Source organism: Orycteropus afer, unplaced genomic scaffold (assembly GCF_000298275.1).
Source record: "Orycteropus afer afer isolate SDZICR_OR568_19922 unplaced genomic scaffold, OryAfe1.0 scaffold00037, whole genome shotgun sequence".
Taxonomy (NCBI): domain Eukaryota; kingdom Metazoa; phylum Chordata; class Mammalia; order Tubulidentata; family Orycteropodidae; genus Orycteropus; species Orycteropus afer.
In genome coordinates this window covers 3,414,805-3,436,865 of record NW_006921624.1, presented here as the reverse complement: position 1 = coordinate 3,436,865, position 22,061 = coordinate 3,414,805, and the positions used below count along the sequence as shown (strand labels likewise).

Sequence of the window (22,061 nt, the reverse complement as noted above, 5' to 3'; positions counted from 1 at the left end):
CCCTATGTGACAGAGTACAACTGCCCCATAGGGGTTTCTAGGCTGTAATCTTTACGGGGGAGGAGACCTGGTGGCACAATAAAGCACTCGGCTACTGACTGACAGGTCTGAACCCACCAGTGGTTTGAACTCCCAGCTGCTCTGTGACAGAGATGAGGCAGTCTGCTTCTGTAAAGGTTACAGCCTTAGAAACCCTAGGGGGCAGTTCTGCTCTGTCCTAAAGGGTCACTATGAGCTGGAATTGACTCGATGCCACAAAACAACGTCAGCCTTTACTGGAACAGATCACTGGGTCTCTCTTCCTTGGAACCCCTGGGTGAGTTTGAACTGCCAACCTTTTCGTTAGCAGCTGGGCACTCAGCCGTAGAGCCCCCAGGGCTTCTTTGGTTCAGGGTTAGTGTAGGTATGTTCTCAATTGAGTCTAGAACCATCTGAGTCAGTGACTCCCCAAGAAAGCTTCTGGAAAGCTTTTTAAAGACATATTCCTGGTGGAGAGAACATATGCAAATTCTATCCCTATTCCCAAATTTCTTATGTTTTTCTTTAACTGCAAAGTATACCCATGGGAGGGTTGGTGTCTGATCCTATAGTCTTGATTTCTAACATCTGTAAAGCTAAATACTATGTTTCTATTATTAATCATATACTTGAATAATAATATTGTTTTTTACTAACAAGAAGATCAACTATAAGACACCATAGACCATAAGACATAGCCCACCTAAATATAAACATAACAGGAGGCAAACATAATTGGAAACAAAGTTAGGATAACTCCTTAGCCCCCAAGTAAGCACTTTGAGGGAGTGGGTCACTGGGCCTGAAGGCTGGGGACCATGGTCGCAGGGGATATATTTAAAAAAAAAAAAAAAGATATATTCCTGGGCCTACCCACCAAGATTTTGATTCTGTAGTGCTGGGAGGGGGCCCTGGAATCTATTTTGAATCTCCCCTTTTAGTTCGTGGGCATCCAGCTCTATCCTGTGTCTACAGGCCTGTCTCGTGCAGCCAGCCCCTCCTTTTGTAGTTGCAGAGTAAGGATCAGAGATGGACTGTGACTTCTCCAAGTACACACAGCCACACAGCGGCAGAGCTAGCCTGGAGCCCAAATCTGCTTCCCTCACCGGGGCTTCCTTCCTTACCATTTTGCTTCCCCCCTTCTGGAGAGTTGCCTGGCCCTCATACCCTCTTGGTTGCATCTCTTCACCTCTTTTCCCTGACCCCAGCCTCACATAGTCCATACATCCTGCTTGCCAGTCCCCAACTCACCCCCTGCTCTAGCCTCATTGTTCAACACACTGTCCCCACCACATTTTGCTAGTTCTCACCTCTTTGGGCCTTTGCTCAGGCTGTCTCCTCTGTCAAGAGTATTTTTATCTGCTGTCTACCCAGTCTATACCTGCTCTGGCTTCTAGCTGCAATGGCAATGGTGCCTTCTCCAGGTAGTACTCCAGGACTTCTTCCTCCTCCAAATTCCCTCAGTGCTGACTGCTGATCATATGGGATCAACCACTTGTCTCATGCCCTCACCACCTCTCACAACCAGTCTTACTAAGAGCCTGCTTGGGCTGGCAACTATGCTGACCAGTTCTGGGCTGTCCTGGTCTCTTTCAAGGAGCCCATAGATGAGTGAGAAAAGAAATAGCCAGGAGGGGCAGGTTTGAGTCAGTTGATACTCAGGGCTTCTGATCCATTATGGCATGTGCTCCTCCTGCAGCATCACAAAGTGCAAGTGTTATTGTACCCATTTTACAGTTGAGGAGGTGGAGACACGGAGGAGGTGCTGGCTCCTCACCACAAATCTCGGCTCTTTCAGCTTCTTTGCCTAGATGACCACCAGGGAGTGACTGCTGGGCCGGTTCATCTGTTCACCTCAGGGATTGAGCAGGGCCCCTTCCCTGGAACCCAGACTGGTGCCAGCCACAGAATGGTTCACAGATGACCAGGTGGGGGAAGGAGGACTCTCTGGGCTCGTGCTGGGACCATATGCCAGCCCCTCTGGTCACCCAGTGGGTGTGGAGCCCTCTCAGCCCATCACTGCAAGGGGAAGAAGGAACCCAAGACTTTGAGCTTCAGTCAGCCCCAGGCCCAGGCCAGGGGAGCAGGGAGGGCTCCGAGCCTGGCTGGGGCCCAGGGCCCACCTGGAGCTTGGCAGCATTTCTGGGTCAGGGCAGGGAGAGGAAGTGAGAGGAAGGAGTTGCTCCAAGCCTGGCCATCTGGGCTGAAATTCCTGCTTCGTGAATGGGGGTAGGGGAAGAGGGGCTGGAGCTGGGGCCTGGAGAGTGGATCCCAGCCTGCCCCTTCCCCCATGATCAAGTCTTGGGATTGGAGCCTGAGCTTTGGGAACAGAAGGCTGATGTCCCAGCTGGCCTGGAGTGGTAGCCTAGGGTGTCTGTGGGCAGCTGAGCATGCATCAGGCATTGTGGAAGGGATGGTCCAGGCAATTGGAGAGGAAAGGGAGTCTTGGCAACTGCATTTAAGTCCCAAAGCAGAGCCCCAAGTTAACCCCAAACTCCATGTTTGACCTCTGGTAAGTCTTACTCCCTCCCAGGGCCTCAGTTTCCCCATCTGACTGCTGTGCTGGGGTGGGAAGGGCAATCAGACCCTCAACGTTTGAGGAATTGATGCTAGATCCCACTAGTGATGAATTAGTTAGGGCTCTTGGGCAAGTTGTCAGGGCCTCTGCTTCCCTGGTTCTCTCACTTACTCTGAAGGTTTCTTCCAGTTCTGACATTCCAGGATTTTAGGACAGGCAATTGTCACATATGAGGGAGAAATGTCCTCTTCTCAGGGCCTCTGGAGGACAGGAGGGACATGCAGGTGGTGGTTGGGGCTGAGGGATATTTTTAGGTGCTGATGGAATCCCAGGGAGGTGGGCCAGGCAGAGCTGTCTCATCCCTGCTGAACATGTTTCAGAAACCTGAGTCCTGGAGATGTCAGGGGGCTTTCTTTGTGTCACATAGTATGATCCCTCTCTCCCTGCCTCAGCTGGTCTTCAACCCCTTAGAGTCTTGGCTTGTCTTTCAGGCCCAGGTTTGAGTGACTTGATTTAAAAAGCACTTGAATTCAGAGGCCCTGAATTCATAGCCTCTATGTTCAAATGTGCACGGCTGATGAGTGCCCAGTTCTCTTATGTTGACAGGGACAGAGCCATCTAAGCACGCGTGTTCTCAGTTCTGACCAGGCCATCTTCTGCAAAGGGTAGAAGTCCAGGGGGTGGTCAAGGTGGCGGATGCCTGGCCGGGCCTCCAGTACTGAGTGAGATCCCGAAGGGCTTGTCTGCGTCTCCTGCTATTCAGGGTGTGCCTTGCCTCCAGCCTTCCCTAGCTCTCAGTCCAACTTTGTTCCCGGATGAATGGTGGACACAGGAAGCTGTCACTGCCGGCCAGACAAGCCACCTCCCAAGGCAGAGGCCGTGACCTTAACCAGAAGTGCCGCCCCATCCTACTCCCCCCCCTGCCTCAGGATCCAGTGACTGATTCAAAGACTGTGATTGGCCTGGGAGGTAGTTGTGTGCTGGGCTGCCTGGCTGGGGGCTGCCTCTGGTCACCACTGTCTGCCCTGTCCTGACAGGAAACCTGACAGGTCTGAGCCCTCCACACACCCATTGTGTGAGGCCTGGTGTGGGCTCTGATGCTTCCCCTGTCAAGACTCTCACTCCCGGTCCAGGCTTCCTCCTGTCACTTCTCAGAGCCGGCTTCTAAGGAAAGTTCCAGGCTGTTACACTGTCCCGCTCCCCAATTTCTGTTTCATGAAGTCCTGCTCAAATTTATGGCCTTTGCTCTTGCTAGCCCTACCTGGGTTCAAATCCTAGCTCCTCTTTATGCCAGCCTTTTGACCTTACCATTTCTCTGCCACTTGCATTTCCTGTAAAGTTAAGGGATGAGGATAACTGTCTGCCTCATATGGTTGTTGAGAAATCAAGTGAGGGGATGTATAAAATGCTTTGTCCCACAGTAAATGCTCAGTACATCTCTGCCAGCATTATAATTAGTTAATCCAAACTCCACCCTCAAATGAACCTTCCTGTGTTAAACTTGTAACCCTGTTCTGTTGGGGAGGTGGGAAGCCTTGGTTTCTGTGGTTCCCTCCAAGTGCAAGCATCTCTCTTCCCTGGGTTATTGTCAAGTTGGTCTCTGGCTCATGGCATAATGGAACGAAACACTGCCTGGTCCTCCGCCATCTCCACGATCAATTGCCAATCACACCATTATGATGCATGGGGCTCTCATTGGCTGATTTACAGAAGTAGGTGGGCAGGCCCTTCTTCCTAGTCTGTTTTAGTCTGGAAGCACCCCTGAAACGTGTTCAGCATCATAGTGGTACACAAGCCTCCACATGTGGTGGCTACACACAGGGGGCCCTGGTCAGGAGTCAGCCTGCATCTCCATCTGCCACGGCACCACCCTCCCCATCCAACCTGGCCCATCCAGTATTTAAAGAAAACCCGTTGGTGTTTTGTTTTCCTCCTGTACAAAATGTTTTCCTCAGTGCATACCAGACTCAGGTGAATAAATGGATGATCTATCCTAATGCTGGAAGAAAGCTACCCTTTGTGGACCACCTAAGGCTTTTAAGGGTAATTCTGACGATCATTTTCTCCTTCTTCCCTGACTTTAAACCTTACCTCCCAGGAAGAAGCAACTGTACTGGGCTGGCCTGGCAGCTCTTCTTCCTGACATCTGGTTGCCTCTCCTGACCTGGCCCATGGTTTACCTGGATTCTCAGCCCAGCTCCCATGCTGCCCAATGCCTCCTTCTCAGCAGGATGTAATCCTCCTTAATCCCTAGGTCACCTGGATGCTGATAATTCTCCCCCTAGAGGGCAATTCTTTGGGTGCATTTCTCCCTGGGCTTCCCTGTGGCTTCCTGGTATCCATCCCTATTATTCAGACTGACTGATGGGGTAAGGCAGGAGTGTAGAGGCAGGTCTTTCATTGGGACTTGGGGTAGACTTAATCCTTAAGGAGGTGATAATTGAGCTGGATTTTGAGGGACAAGGTGGAGTCACCAGGTGGGTGCAGAAGGAAGATTTTCATGGCTAAGGCCAGAGGTGGGAAGGAGGCTTTGCAATGTCTGGGGTTAGATCAGGTTGCTGGAGTGGGATGGGTTGCAAAGGGAGGTGGCCAACATTTTGTGATGGAGCTTGGTTCTTTTCAGTACTCCAGGTACCCTCCTTTGGGGGCTTTTTAGGGAGAGGATGAAGGTTGGGATGGTGGTGGGTAGGGCAGATCTCATTCAGCCATTCTAGGCACTTAGGAAGCATGCAGATTTCCAGGCCCCATCCAGACCCAGGGAATCAAGCATCAGGAGAGAAACCTGGAAATATGTGTTTTTAAATGGGCTGAGGGTGATAGGGAAGCTCAGGGGTGTGGAGACCACAGCTCAAGGAGGTGGGAGTGGGGCTTCTTCTGGAGCCACTCATGGGGCAAGACAGGTGGTGGGTGGCTGTGGGGCAGGATCACTGGCCACACTGTTACCCTTCTAGGGCCCAAGGCTCGCAGATCAGCAGGCCAGGGATGCTGATTCTGGCTGGGGCAGTCACAGAGGGCTTCTCCTTAAGGGGAGTCGTCTGGTCATCACAGGAAGCAGTGAGAGGGAGAAGGAGGGGTATTTTCAAGTGCACCTCCCCCAGCCCAGGCAGTCTCTGGCAGGGGGGCTACTGCTGTTTGGAGAGGAGCCCACAGGGCAGAAAGTGGGGGACTGGGAGGGGGTGGGCTTGCTCCTCTGCAGCAGGATTGATTCCAGATGTTCTGCTGGGGCTTGCAGGAAGCAGCCTTTGTCTGCCTGCCCGCCCCAGGGGTCCCGGGTCAGGGGGAAGGGCTGGGAGCCCAGGCCTTCTCCCATCTCTTGCCCTGCATTTTTACTTGGTACCCCAGCCCCAGCCCTGTGCCTGCAGGAGGTCTGTGGAAGCGATTGGCTCCTGCGTGGGATGATTGACATGGCCCACTCCCACTCCAGAGGCTCCGAGGCTTCCTATTCATTAGCTAACCTTCCTCCCTGCACAGGTAGATAGGTTGGGGATCCCTCGTTTCTCTTTGTAGAAGAGGAAACCGAGGCACAGAGAAGGCCTCGAGGAGCCCAAGAATGAGCTGGGGGAGACCAAGCCAGAACTTTTTGAATTGCAGCTGTGTTTATAGATGAGGTCCAGAGATCCTGGCCACTTCCTCCTCCTTCCACATTCCTAAGACTACGTGCTGGGAGCCCCAGGCCAAGATCACTTGCTTCTGCCACTAACTAGAGTCTGCTGGCAGTGCCCCTGCCTGATCGGAAGAGTCTTGCTTTGGAAGTGAAACTGGGCCTGATGAACCCTGGAAGCAGGGCTGCTGTCGGGGGCTGCGCACCAAGCTGGTGGGCTCTGCTGGGAGGTTCTTTATTACTGGATATGTGAGGGATGGGTAGGTGACTTCTGAAGGCCTGGCCACAGGGGGATGCTTGCTATGATGGTCCTACATCTTGCTCAGGACAAAGACAGGAAAGGATGGGGTGCGAGCACTTCCCAGAGGCCTTGCCCTTCTGAAAGAGGCTCCTGGGCAATGTCTACTGTTGAAAATAACATAGAGCAAAGCTTAACCCAAAGGGGGTTAGTGTTGTCCTCACGCTAATGTGGTCTTCCATCTCCTCATGGGATTGGCCATTATTCTGGGGTCAGGGGAGCTGGCTTTGCCCTTTCTGTTGGGATGGCTTTGGCCTCTTAGACTGGGTCTGGAGGAGCAATACCCCTGCCACCCCTCCCCCCTGGTCTCAGGAAGGCGCCTGGCTTCCAGCTGTGATCCTAGCTTCTCCTGACCTGGGGGCCCTCCCCCTGGCTGAGGGAGAGAGGGAGGGGGCTCCCCATGTGAGGTGCAAAACCTGGCCTGGACTCCTGCCCAGACTGCCCCCACCCTCTCCTGAGCCTCACCTTTTCAGCTATTCTGGATGCTCAACCCCCCCATTGCCTCAGGCATGCACACAAGAGCCTCCCCCACATACACCCCTAAGATGTCATGTAGGGGGCCTTGGGACCACTTGCCTCTGCCACACCAGTGCCTTTCTGTTGATTGAAGCAAGTCAGACTTCCCTGTCAGGTCCTCAGTTTCTTTTCTGTGCTTGAGATAGAACTTAGGCAGGTGGTTGCTTGAATGGTTTAAAGGATAATTCCAAAGCAGGGAGAGGGGAGGGGAGAAAGCGAGAGAGATCCTGGAGGGCCTGGATGGTCCGGGAAGGCTAGAGGAAGTGGGCCTTAAAGGATGGACTTTGGCCAGTCTGAGAAAAGTACCTGGGAGGGCAGTCCCTGCTGGAAGCTGAGCAAAGGGAAGTGAGAAGAAGTGAGGGAGCCGCTGAGGTGAGACTAGAAGGCGGTTTGACTGAGGCCAGAGCATTGAAGCAGCAAAGACCAGGGAAGGATGTTTGGGCTTGTTTGCATTAGGCTTTGGGGAGCCATGGAATGTTCTTGAGTTAGGACATGAGTGACTTGGCGCAAGCTTTTCAGCCAGTTGCAGTTGAGAGAGTGGGAACCATCTCTTCTCCCAGCCTCAGTTTCCCTTCTCTGCAAAACCGAAACCAAAATCATTGCCATTGAGTGATTCTGAATTACAGCTGCCCTATCAGGCAGAGTTGAACTGCTCCCATAGGGTCTCCAGGGCTGTAAATCTTTATGGAAGCAGACAGCCTCATCTTTCTCCTGTGGAGAGTCACTAACCCTTCGATTAGCCAGAGAATGCCTTAACCACTGCGCCAAGAGAGAGCTCCTTCCCCTCTCTACAGAAGGGAAAGAATTGTTTGCCCCCATCAGGCCTGTCAGAGCTATTCTAAATGCCCAGTGGGAGACAGACCTCACAGCATCTGTGATGTGTGTGTGTGTGTGTGTGTGTGCTGTGGGGAGGGTGTCTAAATCAGAGGGGACAGAATGTTCAGATTTGGCAAAGCCTGCTGGAGGCCCAGGTCTCTACTTTTTGTGTGCTTGAAATACACACCATAATATCGATGATATAAAAATAATGTATATCAAAAGGGACAATCTTTAAAACGTTAAGAATCGGCATGTATTCAGCTTGAAAGGCAAATATTTCAACCTACTTGGGCTCGAGAGCCGATGGGTTAGTTTCTCAGCCAGGTGAGCATGAACGAAACAGAGGCCGGCGTAGGCTTCATTTGGCGTTTAGTTGAAGGTGGCGGTTTCCCCGACTTCAGTGTCCACATGGCTCCCCGTGTTCCGGAGCGCCATGCCCAGTGTAGACGGTGCACATCCGCTGCCAGGATGGAGCGCGCCGTGTGTCCCGGGGTCGGACTTCCAATCCTCAGGCGCTGGGAGGCCAGGGCCCTCCTGCTTCCCTAGGTGGAGGCCTGGGGTCCCGGGGGCGCTCCGGCCCGCCTCGCCCCTCGGAGTCCAGGCCGGGATTTCCCCAGCACTGACTTCCCGGGCCGGTGCCAGCCCGGCCTCCGGGTCCCCAGCCCCCGCCGCGGGGCCGGCTGCTCCGGCGAGGGGGGAGAGGAGGAGGAGTTTGAGCGACTTTGTGGGGCAGCCTGGGCTGCGCGGCGGCCGGGCTACCTAGCGCGGGAGAAGCAGCGACGCCCGCCGGGCGGACCGGAGCGGGCGATGGGGCCCGTGTGAGCGCGCCCAGGCCCGGCCCGGTGCCCGGCGGGCGGCAGCATGTCCGCGGGCAGCAGCGCCAGGAAGAGCACCGGCAGACCCTCCTACTACTACCGGCTGCTGAGGCGGCCTCGGCTGCAACGACAGAGGAGCCGCTCCCGCAGCCGGACCCGGCCTGCCAGGGGTAGGCGCGACCCCGACCCCCGACCCCCGACCCTCGGGCCCTCTCCACTGCCACTTCACCACCTGATGCCCCCGGGATGCCAGGGGTCCTCCTTCGGGGAACTCCTCATCACCCCCTCCTGTTTCTGCCAGACTTCCATTCCCCCAACTTCTCCCCTCCGTGTCCTCCGGCTTGTGCCTTTAGGCTCTAGTTTTCCCTGTGCCCCGGGGCAAGGAGAAGGGAGCTTAGAATCCAGGGTTCTCTTTCTTTGACCTCTCAGATGAGACCTCCTGCCCCACTGTGCCTCAGTTTACCTATCAGCAGGGCATTAAGTGTTCCACGGTGGAGCCTGACTTTGTTTCACCGCACCTTCACTGCCCTAGCCTCCCAGCTTAGCCACCCCAGCCCTGCACTTCTCTTTTTCACGACTTAACAGGCTCCCTTCCTCTTGGGAGGGACAGGTGGGGGTCCTTGGCTTTGAAGAAGTCAGAAGCCGGAGTGGGTGGGTGGTTGCTACCTCTTTTCCAAAGTAGTTTCTGGAGGCAAGATGGGCTGGAGGGGGAGGTGCAGGCAGCATTTTTTTTTTTTTTTCCAGTAACTGGATCCTTAGCTGGAAATGAGCGTGATCCAGGGGGCTGCCTTCAGGGCTGGGTGGGGGCTAGGACTTCCTTCCCTGGCTAGGAAGAGAGAGAGGCCCCCTGGAGAGCCCTGAGCCCTGGGCTAAGGCCTAGGCCCATCTGAGGGGGCCAATAGTACAGCCGGGGGAGCTAGGACAGCAGTACACAGTGGGACCTGGGTCGCCTTCCCACCACCAAGCTGGAGAATCACCACCCCTTTACCAGCTCCAAGGCTGGCCCTGTGCACAGTCTGTCCAGAGAGGGTTTGAGCAAATGCTGTGCACGGAATCTGCAGACTAGGGTCAAATCCCCACCTCTCTGAGTGCTGATTGTGTGACCTGCGCCTGTAACATTGACCCTGAGTCTCAGTAAATGTTAGTTTTGCTCCCCCCACCCCCAGAACGAGGAAGACTTTTCCCGTAGTCAGGACTGAGTAACAATATCCAGGGCTTCCTCAGGAAGTAGGGAGGGAGTTCCCCATGTGAAAGGGTCCAGACTGAGGCTGGGGTATGCACAGGTGTGCCTGGAGTTCAAGCCTTGATGGTCAATCGAGGCTCAAGGTTCCCTACTCCTTGCCTACCCTGAAGTGGCTGCTGGCGACTCCCCTTACCCCTTGCAGCCCTGGCCCTGGAGACCAGAGATCTGGGTTCAAGCGCAGGTCAGTGTGAGTTTGGACAATTCACTTCCCTTTCCCTCAGTTTCCTCAGCTGTAAACTGGGGGTAGCAGTGCAGGGAAGAAACAGGTGTGTGCTGTGACAAGCAGGAGTTGTACAAATGCTCGGTAATGCTCAGGCCACCCCACCCTGCCCTCATCTCACACTGGAAATGCCTGCATGACCTTTCCCTCCCTTCATTTTCCACCATAGCCCAGTTTCATCCTGGCTGCCAAGGAACAGAGAGATCCAAAAGTTCTCCAAACCAAGAGTTCTGTCAATGGGGCAGGGGACAGATAGTGTTTTGAGCCTTCCCCTGAACCCCAGTTTCTAGGCCCTGCAGGTGTAGGAACCCTGCTTGGTGTCTCCCACCTTGAAGGTGCTCACATCCTGCTGGGAGTGGGGAGGAGATTGTCAGTGAGCAGAAGTTATAACTGGGAAAACAGGGAGAGCTTCACAGAGGAGGTGACATTTGGACAGGATCTCACAAAGTGGATAGGGTTTCCTTTGGCAGAAGGGAGTGGTTGAGTCAGAACTGAGTTCAGTACTAACTCTGCACAGAACTATCTTTGGGCCAGTTGCCTCACCAAGCCTCAGTGAGCTCAGCTGGTAAATGGTAAACGGGGATGAAGGCAGCAGAGTTGTGAATGAGAGCAGGAATGCATGGAAAGCTGGAAGCCTGTGCCCGGAATTCAGGCCACAGTTGAATGTGACATATTGTCCTTTCTTGGGACAGAAGGAATAGCCCTTGCAAAGACAGGAAGAAGGAAAATGCCTTAGGTGTTGTGGACAGAGTTCTTCCTGGGGCAGGCATTGAAGGTGGGTTGGGGAGGAGGGAAAAAGCAGGGAACATAGTTTAGGGACTGATTGAGTAAGGGGAGTCCTGGGGGGCCGGGGGCAGGCATAGAAGGTGTGTTGGGGAGGGGGGAAAGAGCAGGGAACATAGTTTGGGGCCTGATTGAGTGAAGAGAGTCCTGGGGGGCTGGTGAGAGCTACTTAGGAGAGTGACTGGTCAGGGTGGGTGGTAGAAGTTAGAGGCCCCCTGTCTTGAGTGGGAAGTGGCTGGAACAGGCAATGAGGGCTCCCTCCCTCCACTAAACCCCCAGAGTCCTGACTCTGCCCCAGAGCCACCTCACTGCTCCTCCTGAGGGCAGTGCCTCCATCTGGGTGGTATCTCGTGCCTTAAGCCAGTCCCTTCCCACCTCAGCCCTCAGTCTCCCCATCTGTGTCGGGGGTTGGTTCTGTGGCTGTGACCTTAGATCACAGAGGAGGAAGTGGTACCCAGCACCCCAATCCAGATCAGGTCCTTGCTCCACACCCATTCTGGCCTCCCCACTGGCTAGGAAGGAAAAATGACCAAGAACTTGAGAGAGAGTGTGTGTGTATGTGTGTGTGTGTGTCTGCTGTGTGGGGAGGGGTGTTCAGAAACAGGAAGGTGAAGGAAAGAGTGGCAGGACCTGCAGCTGGCTGGGCTAAGGACGTGGTTGCGGACAGACTGTCACCTCTGAGCAGGCTACCACCCGCCCTACCACTGGACTGCCACTCTAGAGTGGTGGGGAGGGGGCTTCCTGGAGTTGAGAGCAGGATCTTATCCCAGGCAGGGCTGTGAGTGCAGGACAGCATCTGCAGCCACCCAGGTTTGACCAGCATGGGACACTAAGCAAGGCGCTTCCCCTTTCTGAACCTGGGTTTTCCTATCTGGAGAATGGGCAGATTGAGACCTGCTGCTGAGGGGGCAGGGGGCATGAAGCTTGATGATGACCAGAGGCAGAGTGTTAACTGCAAGGGTGATCTGGCTGTGCCACATGGTGCCATGTGACCCTGGAGCATCATGCTTGAAGGTTGAGCATGGCCCTTGGATTTGAGAGGAGTCCTATCCGCAGAAGGTGTCACCAACCAGGGTGCTTCCCATCACTTTTCTGTGTAGCCCCAATTCCACCTGGTTTCTTAGAACCAGTTCACAGGTATACATTTAGCAGCAAGTAGCCTCAGAGCGCCCAGGCTGCAGCCCTTCCCTGTTGGCTCTGTCCAAGGCAGAGGTGGCCAATTCAACACGTGGGGAGTGCTCCGTGGCTGGAGGGGCTGGGGCAGCCCTTCGTGGGGACATTACCGAGGAGGCTCACACATTACATGGGGGTTCCTTTCCAACCTGGACAGTCCATAGGGAACTGATTTCCAGCTATGGGCCAATATCGTCCACCTCTCTTTTCTTTAAATAGTGTTTATGTTAGTGCCCTCCTCTCACCTCTCAGGATTGCGAAAGCAACATGTATCCATATGTTGTTGATAGGTGCCGTGGAGCTGATTTTGACTCATAGTGGCCCCATGGGACATGGTAGAACTGCCCCCATAGAATTTTCTAGGCTGTAATATTTATGAGAGCAGATGGCCAAGTCTTTCTTCCATGGAGCTGCTGGGTGGGTTTTGGTTAGCAGCCAAGCGCTTAATCATTGTGCCACCAGGGCTCCACTCAGCTACAGCAGGGTTCAGCAAACTCCAGCCCATGGGTAAAATCCAGCCCATGTTTTTGTATGACCTGTGAGCTAAGAAGTCTTATTTTTTTTTTTTTTCCTAATCAAAAGAAAAAAGAATATTTTGTAATGTGAAAATTACATGAAATTCAAATTTCTGTGTCCATAAATAAAGATTTATTGGAACACAGCTGTGCTCATTCATTTATGTATTGTCTGTAGCTACTCTCACACTACAAAGGTAGAGTTGAGTAGTAGTTTTGACAAAGACCATGTGGCCCACAAGCCTAACATAGTTACTGTTTGGCCCTTTATGGAAAAGTTTGCTGACCCCTGAGATACACTAAAGCCTCCCACTTTCTCCCTAGGGATAACTGGCATCATCTTCAACTTGCTATGTATCCTGCCCACCTGTGCTTTTATGCTTTTACTACAGAAGCAAATGCTTCAAAATATGTAATGTTGCACTGTGTGTTTTAAAAATGTATATAGAGGAACTGCACAGGGCAAACCCAGATCTACACTCTGGGACCTCCTTACAGTCCCGCATTCCAGAATAAATGCCAGCCTGCTGCCTGCCCTGGAATAGGCCCCACAGCTGCAGAGAAAAAAGTGGCAGGAGAAAATTTAGGAATAAAAATGGGGAAGGTGACACTTCAGACTAAAACCACCAAAAATCCTCAGGAAGAAAGGAAGAAAAAGATACTCAGGGATGACAGAAGTCTTCGAACCAGTTAATTCTTGGAGTGACCAGAAATCCAGTGTCCTGGAAGACTGAGCATTTTTTTGAAAGTGAGATCCATCTCAAGATGAGGAATAAGAATCACGAAGCATTTGTTCTTTCTATGTGTTCATTTTCAGAGACTCTGTTAGCTACGAAGTTGGGTTGGCTGTAATCTTTATGGAATCCGATCACCAGGCCTGGTACCACTGGGTGGGTTCTAACTGGCAGTCTTTTGGTTAGCAGTCTAGTGCAGACCATCTGCGCCACCAGGGACCTTAAGAATCATGTATCATCAAAAGCAGTTGTCAAGGCTGTCAAATAGAGGGGCACAAAGAAGAGCTGGTGACAGTGTCTTCAGATGCTTTAAGTTTGCAGGACTTATACTGGACTATACATGAGGCCAACTGGAGGCCAGTGACCCTTGCCCTGTCCTTGTGGAGAAGCCACACATAGGATCCTGAGATAGAACTGGAAAAAGCATGTCTCCTCAGCTTTCCCTCCTGTCCACCTAGGACTAGCTCTAAGCCTGACCCTTCCACATTCCCTCTGAGGAGCTGGTGTGTCACTCCCCAAACGTGTTCTACCTTGACCATCTTCAGGTGCTACGAAGGGTGTCCTGAACCCTAAGCACCCCACAGTCATCTTCATGTCTCTCTCCCACCATACCCCGGCCCCCAGCAGCAGTAGGTAAACGTCTACTGATTCTGACCTACATCCTGAACTTAAAGACAATTTGAACTTTGATCCTAATTCCATTTGAGTGGCAAAGGAATATCCTAGTTCCATGTCCTCATGACTCCTTCCCTTCCCCAAATCCAGTGTCATGCAAACAAAATGTGAAATCACATGAGGCATTCCTCGTCTCTTTCGGCCTTTTTGCTGGGGCTTAGCATTGTACAGAGGCCAAGGGACATGGAGGGGACTTGGCTTCCTGGGTGTTCTGGGATCTGCTCTCCCCTTCTTCATCTTGTGCAGCATTCTTCCTACAGGGAGCCTCCTCCCCCATCATGGGGCAGCGTTTAGAGTCTGACATGGGGCTTGAATCTCGCCTTTCTGCATTTTCTGGCTGTGTGATCATAAACCTTTTCCTTCATGTTTCTGAACCTCAGTTTCCTCCTGTTACAATTGGAGCTGATGATTACTCCAGGAGTCAGTTTTCGGATAAAAACATGTATACGTGGCACTGTTGCTGCATCTCTTGAGATCTGTTTCTCCACATTGCCTGATGGTCCATTTTCACTACACCATAGCCAGTTATTGTAGCACTATTCGTGAAAAAGCTATCTTTTCTACCATCAATTTCCCTTGGCACTTTTTTTTTTTTTTTTCAAAAATCAATTGGCCAATAGATGTGTGGATCTATTTCTGGACTCTATTCTGTTCCATTGATCTATGTGTCTAGCCTATGCTAATATCACCCTGTGTTGATTACTTTAGCTATACTGCAAGACTATAAAGTCTTGAAACCAGGCAATATAAGTCCCTCAACTTGCTTCTTCTTTCTCAAGATTGTTGGGCTCTTCTTGGTTCTTTGCTGTTCCGTTTAAATTTAAAAGTCAGCTTATGGGTGTCATCAAAAAGCATGCTAGTTCCTTCTAATTTTTCTGAGTTTATTTTAGTTAACAGGAGGAAGTACGTCAAATTCATTGGTACCTGTTTTAGTTACCTAGTGCCGCTCTGACAAGAATATACCACAAATGGGATGGCTTGAAGAAACAGGAGTTTATTCTCTTACAGTTCGGAGGTATTAAGTCTGAGTTCAAAGTGCCAGGCTCTAGGGGCTGGGTGAAAGCCCCTCAACCTTGTGCTTTAGGTCTGCCTTCTGCTTCCAGCCCACTGAAGCTAGAGGCTTTTCTTCACTCAAGACAGTTACTGGCTGCTGAGACTGACAAGCCAGAGGTTGACAAGTAAAAAGGCACAGTCCCGATGTTACCAAGCCACATGGCAGGCCATTAATTCAAGTCTATTGAAAGTCCCCAGGTCGGCAGAGCATGGCTGGCTGCTGGACGATGACACGGGTGCATGCAGGGTTCAAGCGTGCCATAAGCTAGAGACCATTCCCAAAGCTGCTGCTTATGTATGGCAAGCAGACCATATCCCTAAAGCAGTAGCTACTCAGGTGCTTGTGGTAGATCCCACCATGGAGTTGATTGTCAGTCTCATCATGGGAAATAACTACCACCAGTTGCCCAGCTACTCAACCAGGCCCAGCCAAGTTGACACACAAGCTTAACCACCACAGTACCACATCTCAAGAACCTGCTTGGGCTTTGACTGAGACTGCATTGAATCTACAGGTCAATTAGAGAATTTTCACCTTAACAGTAGGAGCTCTGGTGGCATACTGCCTAAGGTATTTGACTGCTAATCAGAAGGCTGGTGGTTCTAAACCCACCGACCATGTCTTGGAAGGGATATTGGGCTGTCTACTTCTGTAGTGATACTGCTTCAGAAACCCAAGGAGGGGTTCCTATGGGTCGGATCTGACTTGACGGCAGTGAGTTTAGGTTTTGATCTTAACAGTACTGACTCTTCCCATCCTTGAATATCGTCCATTTCTCCATTTATTTAGACCTTTAATGTCTCTCAGCAATGCTTTGTACTTATTAGTGTACAGTCTTGCACATTCTTTATTAAACTTATTCCTAAGTATATATTTTTTTAATGCTTTTTGTCAAGAACTGTGAAGGGTCTGAACAAGTTAGTCTGGTAGAGTTTCCTGGACGCTGGCAGAAGACATGAGTCTCCTGGGTCAGAGACAAAGGACTCTGTAACTAATGGCAGAGCAGGTAGCATGAATTTCATGTCTGCATTGATTCCTCTTTCCCTAAATTATGATCTATTCTAGAACATAAAGTCATCTGCTCTGTTGTTTTCCTAAGTCACACTTCCATGTTCCTTCTACAATCTGATATACAATCTATGGGTTAACTGTTCCTCTGGCTGAAAATTGCACAGGGAATTGAAAATTTTCTTCAGTATTAAATCAGTAAATTATAAATTTGGAGATAATTTAAGATTTGAATCCCAAGTTCTCAAGTACAGAAAGATAAAGGTTAAAATTATATGTAAAAGTTGCTATGTACACACTGATAAGTTGGGTCCTGATCAGTGGGTATGTTAGTTTCCTCTGGCTGCTGTAGCAAATTGCCACCAACTTAGTGGCTTAAAACAACACAAATTTATTATCTCACTGTTCCAGAAGTCAGAAATCTGCAATCAGTTCCACTGGACAACAATCAAGGCGTCTGCTGAGCTGCATTCCTCTGGAGGTTCTAGGGGAGAATTTGTTCCCAGCCTTTTCCAGCTTCTAGAGGCTGCCCATGTCCCTTCACTTGTGGCTGGTCCCTTCTTCATCTGCCAAGTGCATCACTCCAACCCCTGCTTCCATTGTCACATTTTCTCTCCCTCTACTTCTTTTGTCAATTCGCCTCCTCTTACTATGACCCTCCTGACTCCCTAATGACCCTCGTGAGTACATGAGGCCCACTGGAATAATACCCTCCAGTCAAAGACCCCCAGGAACATGTCTATAGTTGAACAAATTATGTTTATTACTCATTGCAGCAACAGGGAACACACACTATGGGGGACCATGGGCTTGTCAACACGAGTGTGTTAGTAGGAATCTGTTATAGGACTTGGGCTTTAGTTGAGTGATGTTGGGAGGATCTAGGGAACCCTTTGGTCATGTTGTCAGAAGGGACCATTGCCTGCAGAAGGATGTCATGCTTGCTAAAGTAGAGGGTCAGCAAAAATAGGGAAAACCCTCAACAAGATGGATTGACACAGTGGCTGCAACAGTTGCCTCAGGTGTATGAAGGGTTGTGAGGATGGTGCACGACTGGACAGTGTTTCATTCTGTTGTATGTAGGGTTACACGCCGACCGAAGTTAATGGCACCTAGCAACAACAAGGAAACCCTGGGAGGCACAAACTGAGCGGTTGGTGGCTTGAAGGCACCCGGAAGCACCTTGAAGAGAGGCCTGGTGATTGCCTGCCGAAGAGTCAGACATTGAAATCCTATGGAGCACAGTGCTACTGTGACACACATTGGGTCGCCATGAGTCAGAATTGACTTGGTGGCAACTGTCCCCTTCCCGCCCCCAAGGAAATGGGGCTCATTCTAGATTGGATGCCGTCAGAAATTGAAGGCAGTTCTATCATTGTGAATCTCTAATCTTATCCATGGGGAGGGGAGACCAGCACAAAAATCAAGCTGTAATTGGTAAGGAAGCAGAAGTCTCTCGTTTTAGCTGAGAGAGGGGGATGTTTGGTATTTTATGGGTGGCACAGTGACCTTGTTGTGTTGGTTGCTTAGACAGAATTATGGAGTGGCCTTATTTTGTAACCTTGTCTGAGGTTGGCATTCTGTGAAATTATTTATGGCTAAAAGGAGAATAACATGCCTTAGCTGTGAGTGCCAGGCCAGCTTCTAGATGTCAAGGGCGATTCTTTTTCCTCACCAGGACATTTACGTTGATACTATGTGTGTGTATAGTTCTTTGCCATTTTATCACGTGTTGATTTGTGTAACCACCTCTGCATTCAAGATACAGAACTATTCCATCACCACAGGGTGCTACCCATCCCTAATCCCTGGAAACCACTAATCTGCTTTCTGTCTATATAATTTTACCATTTATAGAACATTGTATAAATGGGATCATACAGTATGAGACTTTTTGATGTTGGCTTTCTTTACTCAGCATAATACCTTTGAGATCCATCCCAGGTGCTGTGTATATCTGTACTTTGTTCCTTTCGATTGCCGGGTTGTATTCCATGGCATGTGTATTAGTTTTCTATTGCCACTGTAACAAGTTACCACAAATTTAACAGCTTAAACCACACAAGTTTGTTATCTTACAGTTTCGTAGGTCAGAATTCTGCCATGGGTCTAATGATAAAAATGCATTTCCTTGCTCATTTGAATTGTTGGCAGAATTCAGTTCTGGTTATAGGACTGTGGTAGTTAAGGTTATGTGTCAACTTGGCTGGGTGTGGTTTTGAGTGGCTAGGCAGCTGGATGTGGTTATTCCCCATGATGAGACTGGTGATCAACTCCCTGGTGGAATTTGCTGTGAGCAGCTGAGTAGCTCCCTTAGGGATGTGGTCTGCTTCCCATATATAAGAAGAAGCTTTGAGAAAGATCTCTGAGCTTTTTGGCACATCTGGGTCCTGCATTTGGCCAAGTCTTCATTTTGGTGGTCTGCCATTTTTGTCTGCTGATCTTGAGACTGTTTCTGGACTTGAACTAGTGGCCTGCCATGTTGCTTGATAATCTTGGGACTGTGCCATTTTACTTGTTGACCTTGGATTTGTCAGCCTTAGCAGCCAGCAGCTGCCTGAGTTAAGAGACATCTCCAGCTCCAGTGGGCTGGGAGCAAGAGGCAGAGCTGGGGGGCCTTCACCTGGCCTCTAGAGCTGACACTTTGAACTCAGACTTCTAGCCTCCTAACCTGAAAGAGAATAAACTGCTGTTTGTTAAAGTCATCCATTTGTGTTATGTCTATTATACAGCACTCGAGGACCAAAACAAGGACTGAGGTCCTTGTGTCCTTGCTGGCTGTCAGCTGAGGGTCTTTTCCAGCTCTTAGAAACCACCTGTGGTGTTTAATTTGTGACTCCCTTTTTCATCTTCAAAACCAGCAATGGCAGTCTAAGTCCCTTTCATTCTTAGAATTTCTTCTGTTGTCACGTCTCTTTGACTCACTCTTCTGCCTTCCTCTTCCACTTTTAAGGATTCCTGTAATTAGATTGTCCCATTCCAGTAATCCAGGACAATCTCCCCATCTGAACATCTTTAATCATATCTGCAAAGTCCCTTTGGCCATGTAAGGCCATGTAACATATTCCCAGGTTCTGGGAATTAGGGTGTGGACATCTTCCGGGGCCATTTTTTTGCCTCACACATTATGAATATACCACAGTTTATTGAACCATTTACCTCTTAAGGGATGTTTTGGTTGTTTCCTGGTTTTAGCTATCACAAATAAAGCTGCTATGAGCATTCTTGTAAAAATGAAATATATGTCGATGGATTGCATTCTGTTTCCTTGTGCAACTTGCTTTTTTCACTTGCCTCGTGTTTGAGTTTTATTCACGCTTGTCTATACAGATCTAAGCCTTTTGCAGTGTCGTTGTAATCCGTGTGAATAGTGCCCCCTGCAGTTGTACTGTCTGCCTTGAAGTGTAGTGCACTGAATGGCTGTTCTGAGGGCATTCATTCATTCCCTTATTGATGGACATGTTGGCTGCTTCTAACTTTTGCCACTGTAAACAGTGTGGCAGTAAACATCTTTGAGCAGATCCCCACGTGTACAGAATGAGCATTTTTCTAGACTGGGCATGGAGGAGGGGCATTTCTGCTCCTGGAATATGTGTGTTGTCAGTTTCGAATACCTATTGTCTAGTTGTTTTCCAAACACTTTTCTCTCCAATGACAAGAGTTTTCTATCTCCCACCAACTTTTGGGGTCACTGTTCTTTTTAATTTTTGCCTATCCAAAGAGCATGAAATGTTATCCGGTAGTTTTAATTTGTATTTTCCTGATCACTGTTAAGATTCAGCACACACATCCCCACCCCTCCCGCTCCTGGCCTGCACCCCACCTCCTCTTCCTATACCCTGACTGACTTCCTTTTGCCTGACACCAATATGAGAGGTTTCTGCCTCTATCTGTTTTTAAGCATTAAGACCCAGGCAGTGCAGCCCCGACAACTGAAATTTGGTGTCTTGTCTGAAATTACAGGATGTTCCTCAGGCCTCAGTGTTTCCATGGGAACAAGTAACAGTCATCCTTCATGATTAGGTGGTGTCCATGGCAACCAAGCCAGTAGCATTTGAATGAAACTGATTTTATTTTATTTATTTTTTTGCGAACACAAAGGTTAAAATGCATTTTTCTGGCTGTGGCTTCCGAGAATAGGACAGCCCGGTCTTTCTGGTAAAATGCCTTTGACCTTTCCTGTGGAAAGGAGATCCGAGATCAGCTGGTCCTGTGCCCTCATTTTGCAGACTGGGTGTCTGGGAGGTTATGTGGAGGTTGTACAGTGAGTCTGAGCTGAGGGAAGAGTCCTGAACAAGTGCTCCAAAGTCTGGGGAAAACTGCAGAAGCTTGACTAGTTCTCTCTTCCTGTACCCTGTCCCTAGGGATGCCTCTTTCATGCTATGTGACCTTAGTAGACTCACTTAACCTCTCTGGGAGTTTGCTTGCATCATCTGTGCTGCTTAGACCTCTGGGCTCATGAAGTCCAGGCCCACAGTGTCCACTTTTCCAAATTATAAAAGAAGTGCTGCTAAATGAGAGGTGAAAGGCAGCAGTGCTTGAGTCAAGGACTTTGGGGCCACATTCCTAGAGGCTAAGTTAGGATCCACTCAGCTTTCCACTTTCTTTTCCTGTGTAAACTGAAGGAGGAGCTCTGGTGGCGTAGTGCCTAAGGCACTTGACTGCTAACCAGAAGGCTGGCGGTTCAAACCCACCAGCCACTCCTTGGAAGGAAGATGTGGCAATCTACTTCCGTAGTGATACTGCCTCGGAAACTCAAGGAGAGGTTGCTATGAGTTGGTCCGACTTGACAGCACAAACCAACAACAACAAACTCAAGAAGTTCTTTTGGGGAATGGGGGAGTGGAGATGGTCACTACTTTTTTTCCCTGACTCACTGGAGAGATGGTGAATCAGGATCTCAGAGAAGGAAAGGGACTACTCTGGAATCACACAGCACAGCTCTTTCTGCCACTCCATACTCAGTTGTCTCTGAAGCCCTACGTGTAGGTTTTGAGGGGCCCTTAGTTTAAGGGGCTTTCGGCATACACTCTTACTTCCTACTTGGGAGAACTTTGGGGGAAGTCACTTGTGTGAGAACTGTATCTCAGAACCTCAATTTCCTTATCCGGAAAATGGAGCTCACCACAGCTGTCTGAGCTGTCATGTAAGGGTTAGAGATATTGGGCAAGGGTCCAAAATATGCATCCTCAATAGGAGTGATAGCGCCCCCAAGTGGGTGAAAATTGGTTCTTGGAAGGGTAAAATATTTTACTTTTTTTCTGTGTAAAGCCTAATATGCATATAGTACATAAAAGATACACTATGATTATGGTAGGAGCCCTGGGAGGCATGGTGTTTAAAGCATTCGGCTGTTAACTGAAAGGTCGGTTAACACCAGCCACCCCTCAGGAGAAAGATGCGGCAGTCGGCTTCACAAAGATTATATATAGCCCTGGAAACCCCATGGGCAGTTCTACTTCCCCAATAAACCAAGCCCATTGCCATTTGAAGTAGTGGGTCAGGAGAGAGCCTGGCCTGGCCCAGACTCTGCCCTTGATGTTCAATGTGATCGTGAGCACATCACAGCTTCTCTCAGGGTCTGCTCTCCCTATCCGTAGGCAAAGGAGGTCCCCAACAGCTCAGTGACGGGGGCATGGGTCCCGGTTCTCTAGTTCTCTTGTCCTGCCCACTGGGTCTATTGGGGATCCAGTAGGAAGTAGATGGCACACTCTGAACAGGGCAGTTTGAAGAAGGTTTCATAAAAAGGACTTTATGAAAGTGTGAGAATTCCAGAACACTTAATTGTGCTCATGAGGAAACTGTACATAGAGCAAGAGACAGTCATTTGAGCAGAACAAGGGGATTCTGCATGGTTTAAAATCATGAAAGGTGTGCCAATGTTGTGTCTTTTCACCATACTTATTCAGTCTGTATGCTGAGCAAATAATCTGAGAAGCTGGACTGTAAGAAGAAGAAAATGGCATCAGAATTGGAGGAAGACTTATTAACAACCTGCGCCATGCAGATAACACAACCTTGCTTGCTGAAAGTGAAGATGACTTGAAGCACTTTGATGAAGATCAAAGACT

General features: G+C 49.9%; 1 protein-coding gene across 1 annotated transcript in view; it reads left to right on the top strand.

The window, feature by feature from the left end:
- The first annotated feature begins 8,631 nt into the window (after positions 1-8,631).
- LOC103193437 (DAB2 interacting protein) overlaps positions 8,632-22,061 on the top strand; it is a 146,408-nt gene continuing 132,978 nt past the window's right edge. The window contains exon 1 of the mRNA XM_007936646.2: positions 8,632-8,755. Within this exon, the coding sequence (XP_007934837.1) occupies positions 8,632-8,755 (124 nt within the window). The remainder of the gene's footprint in view (positions 8,756-22,061) is intronic.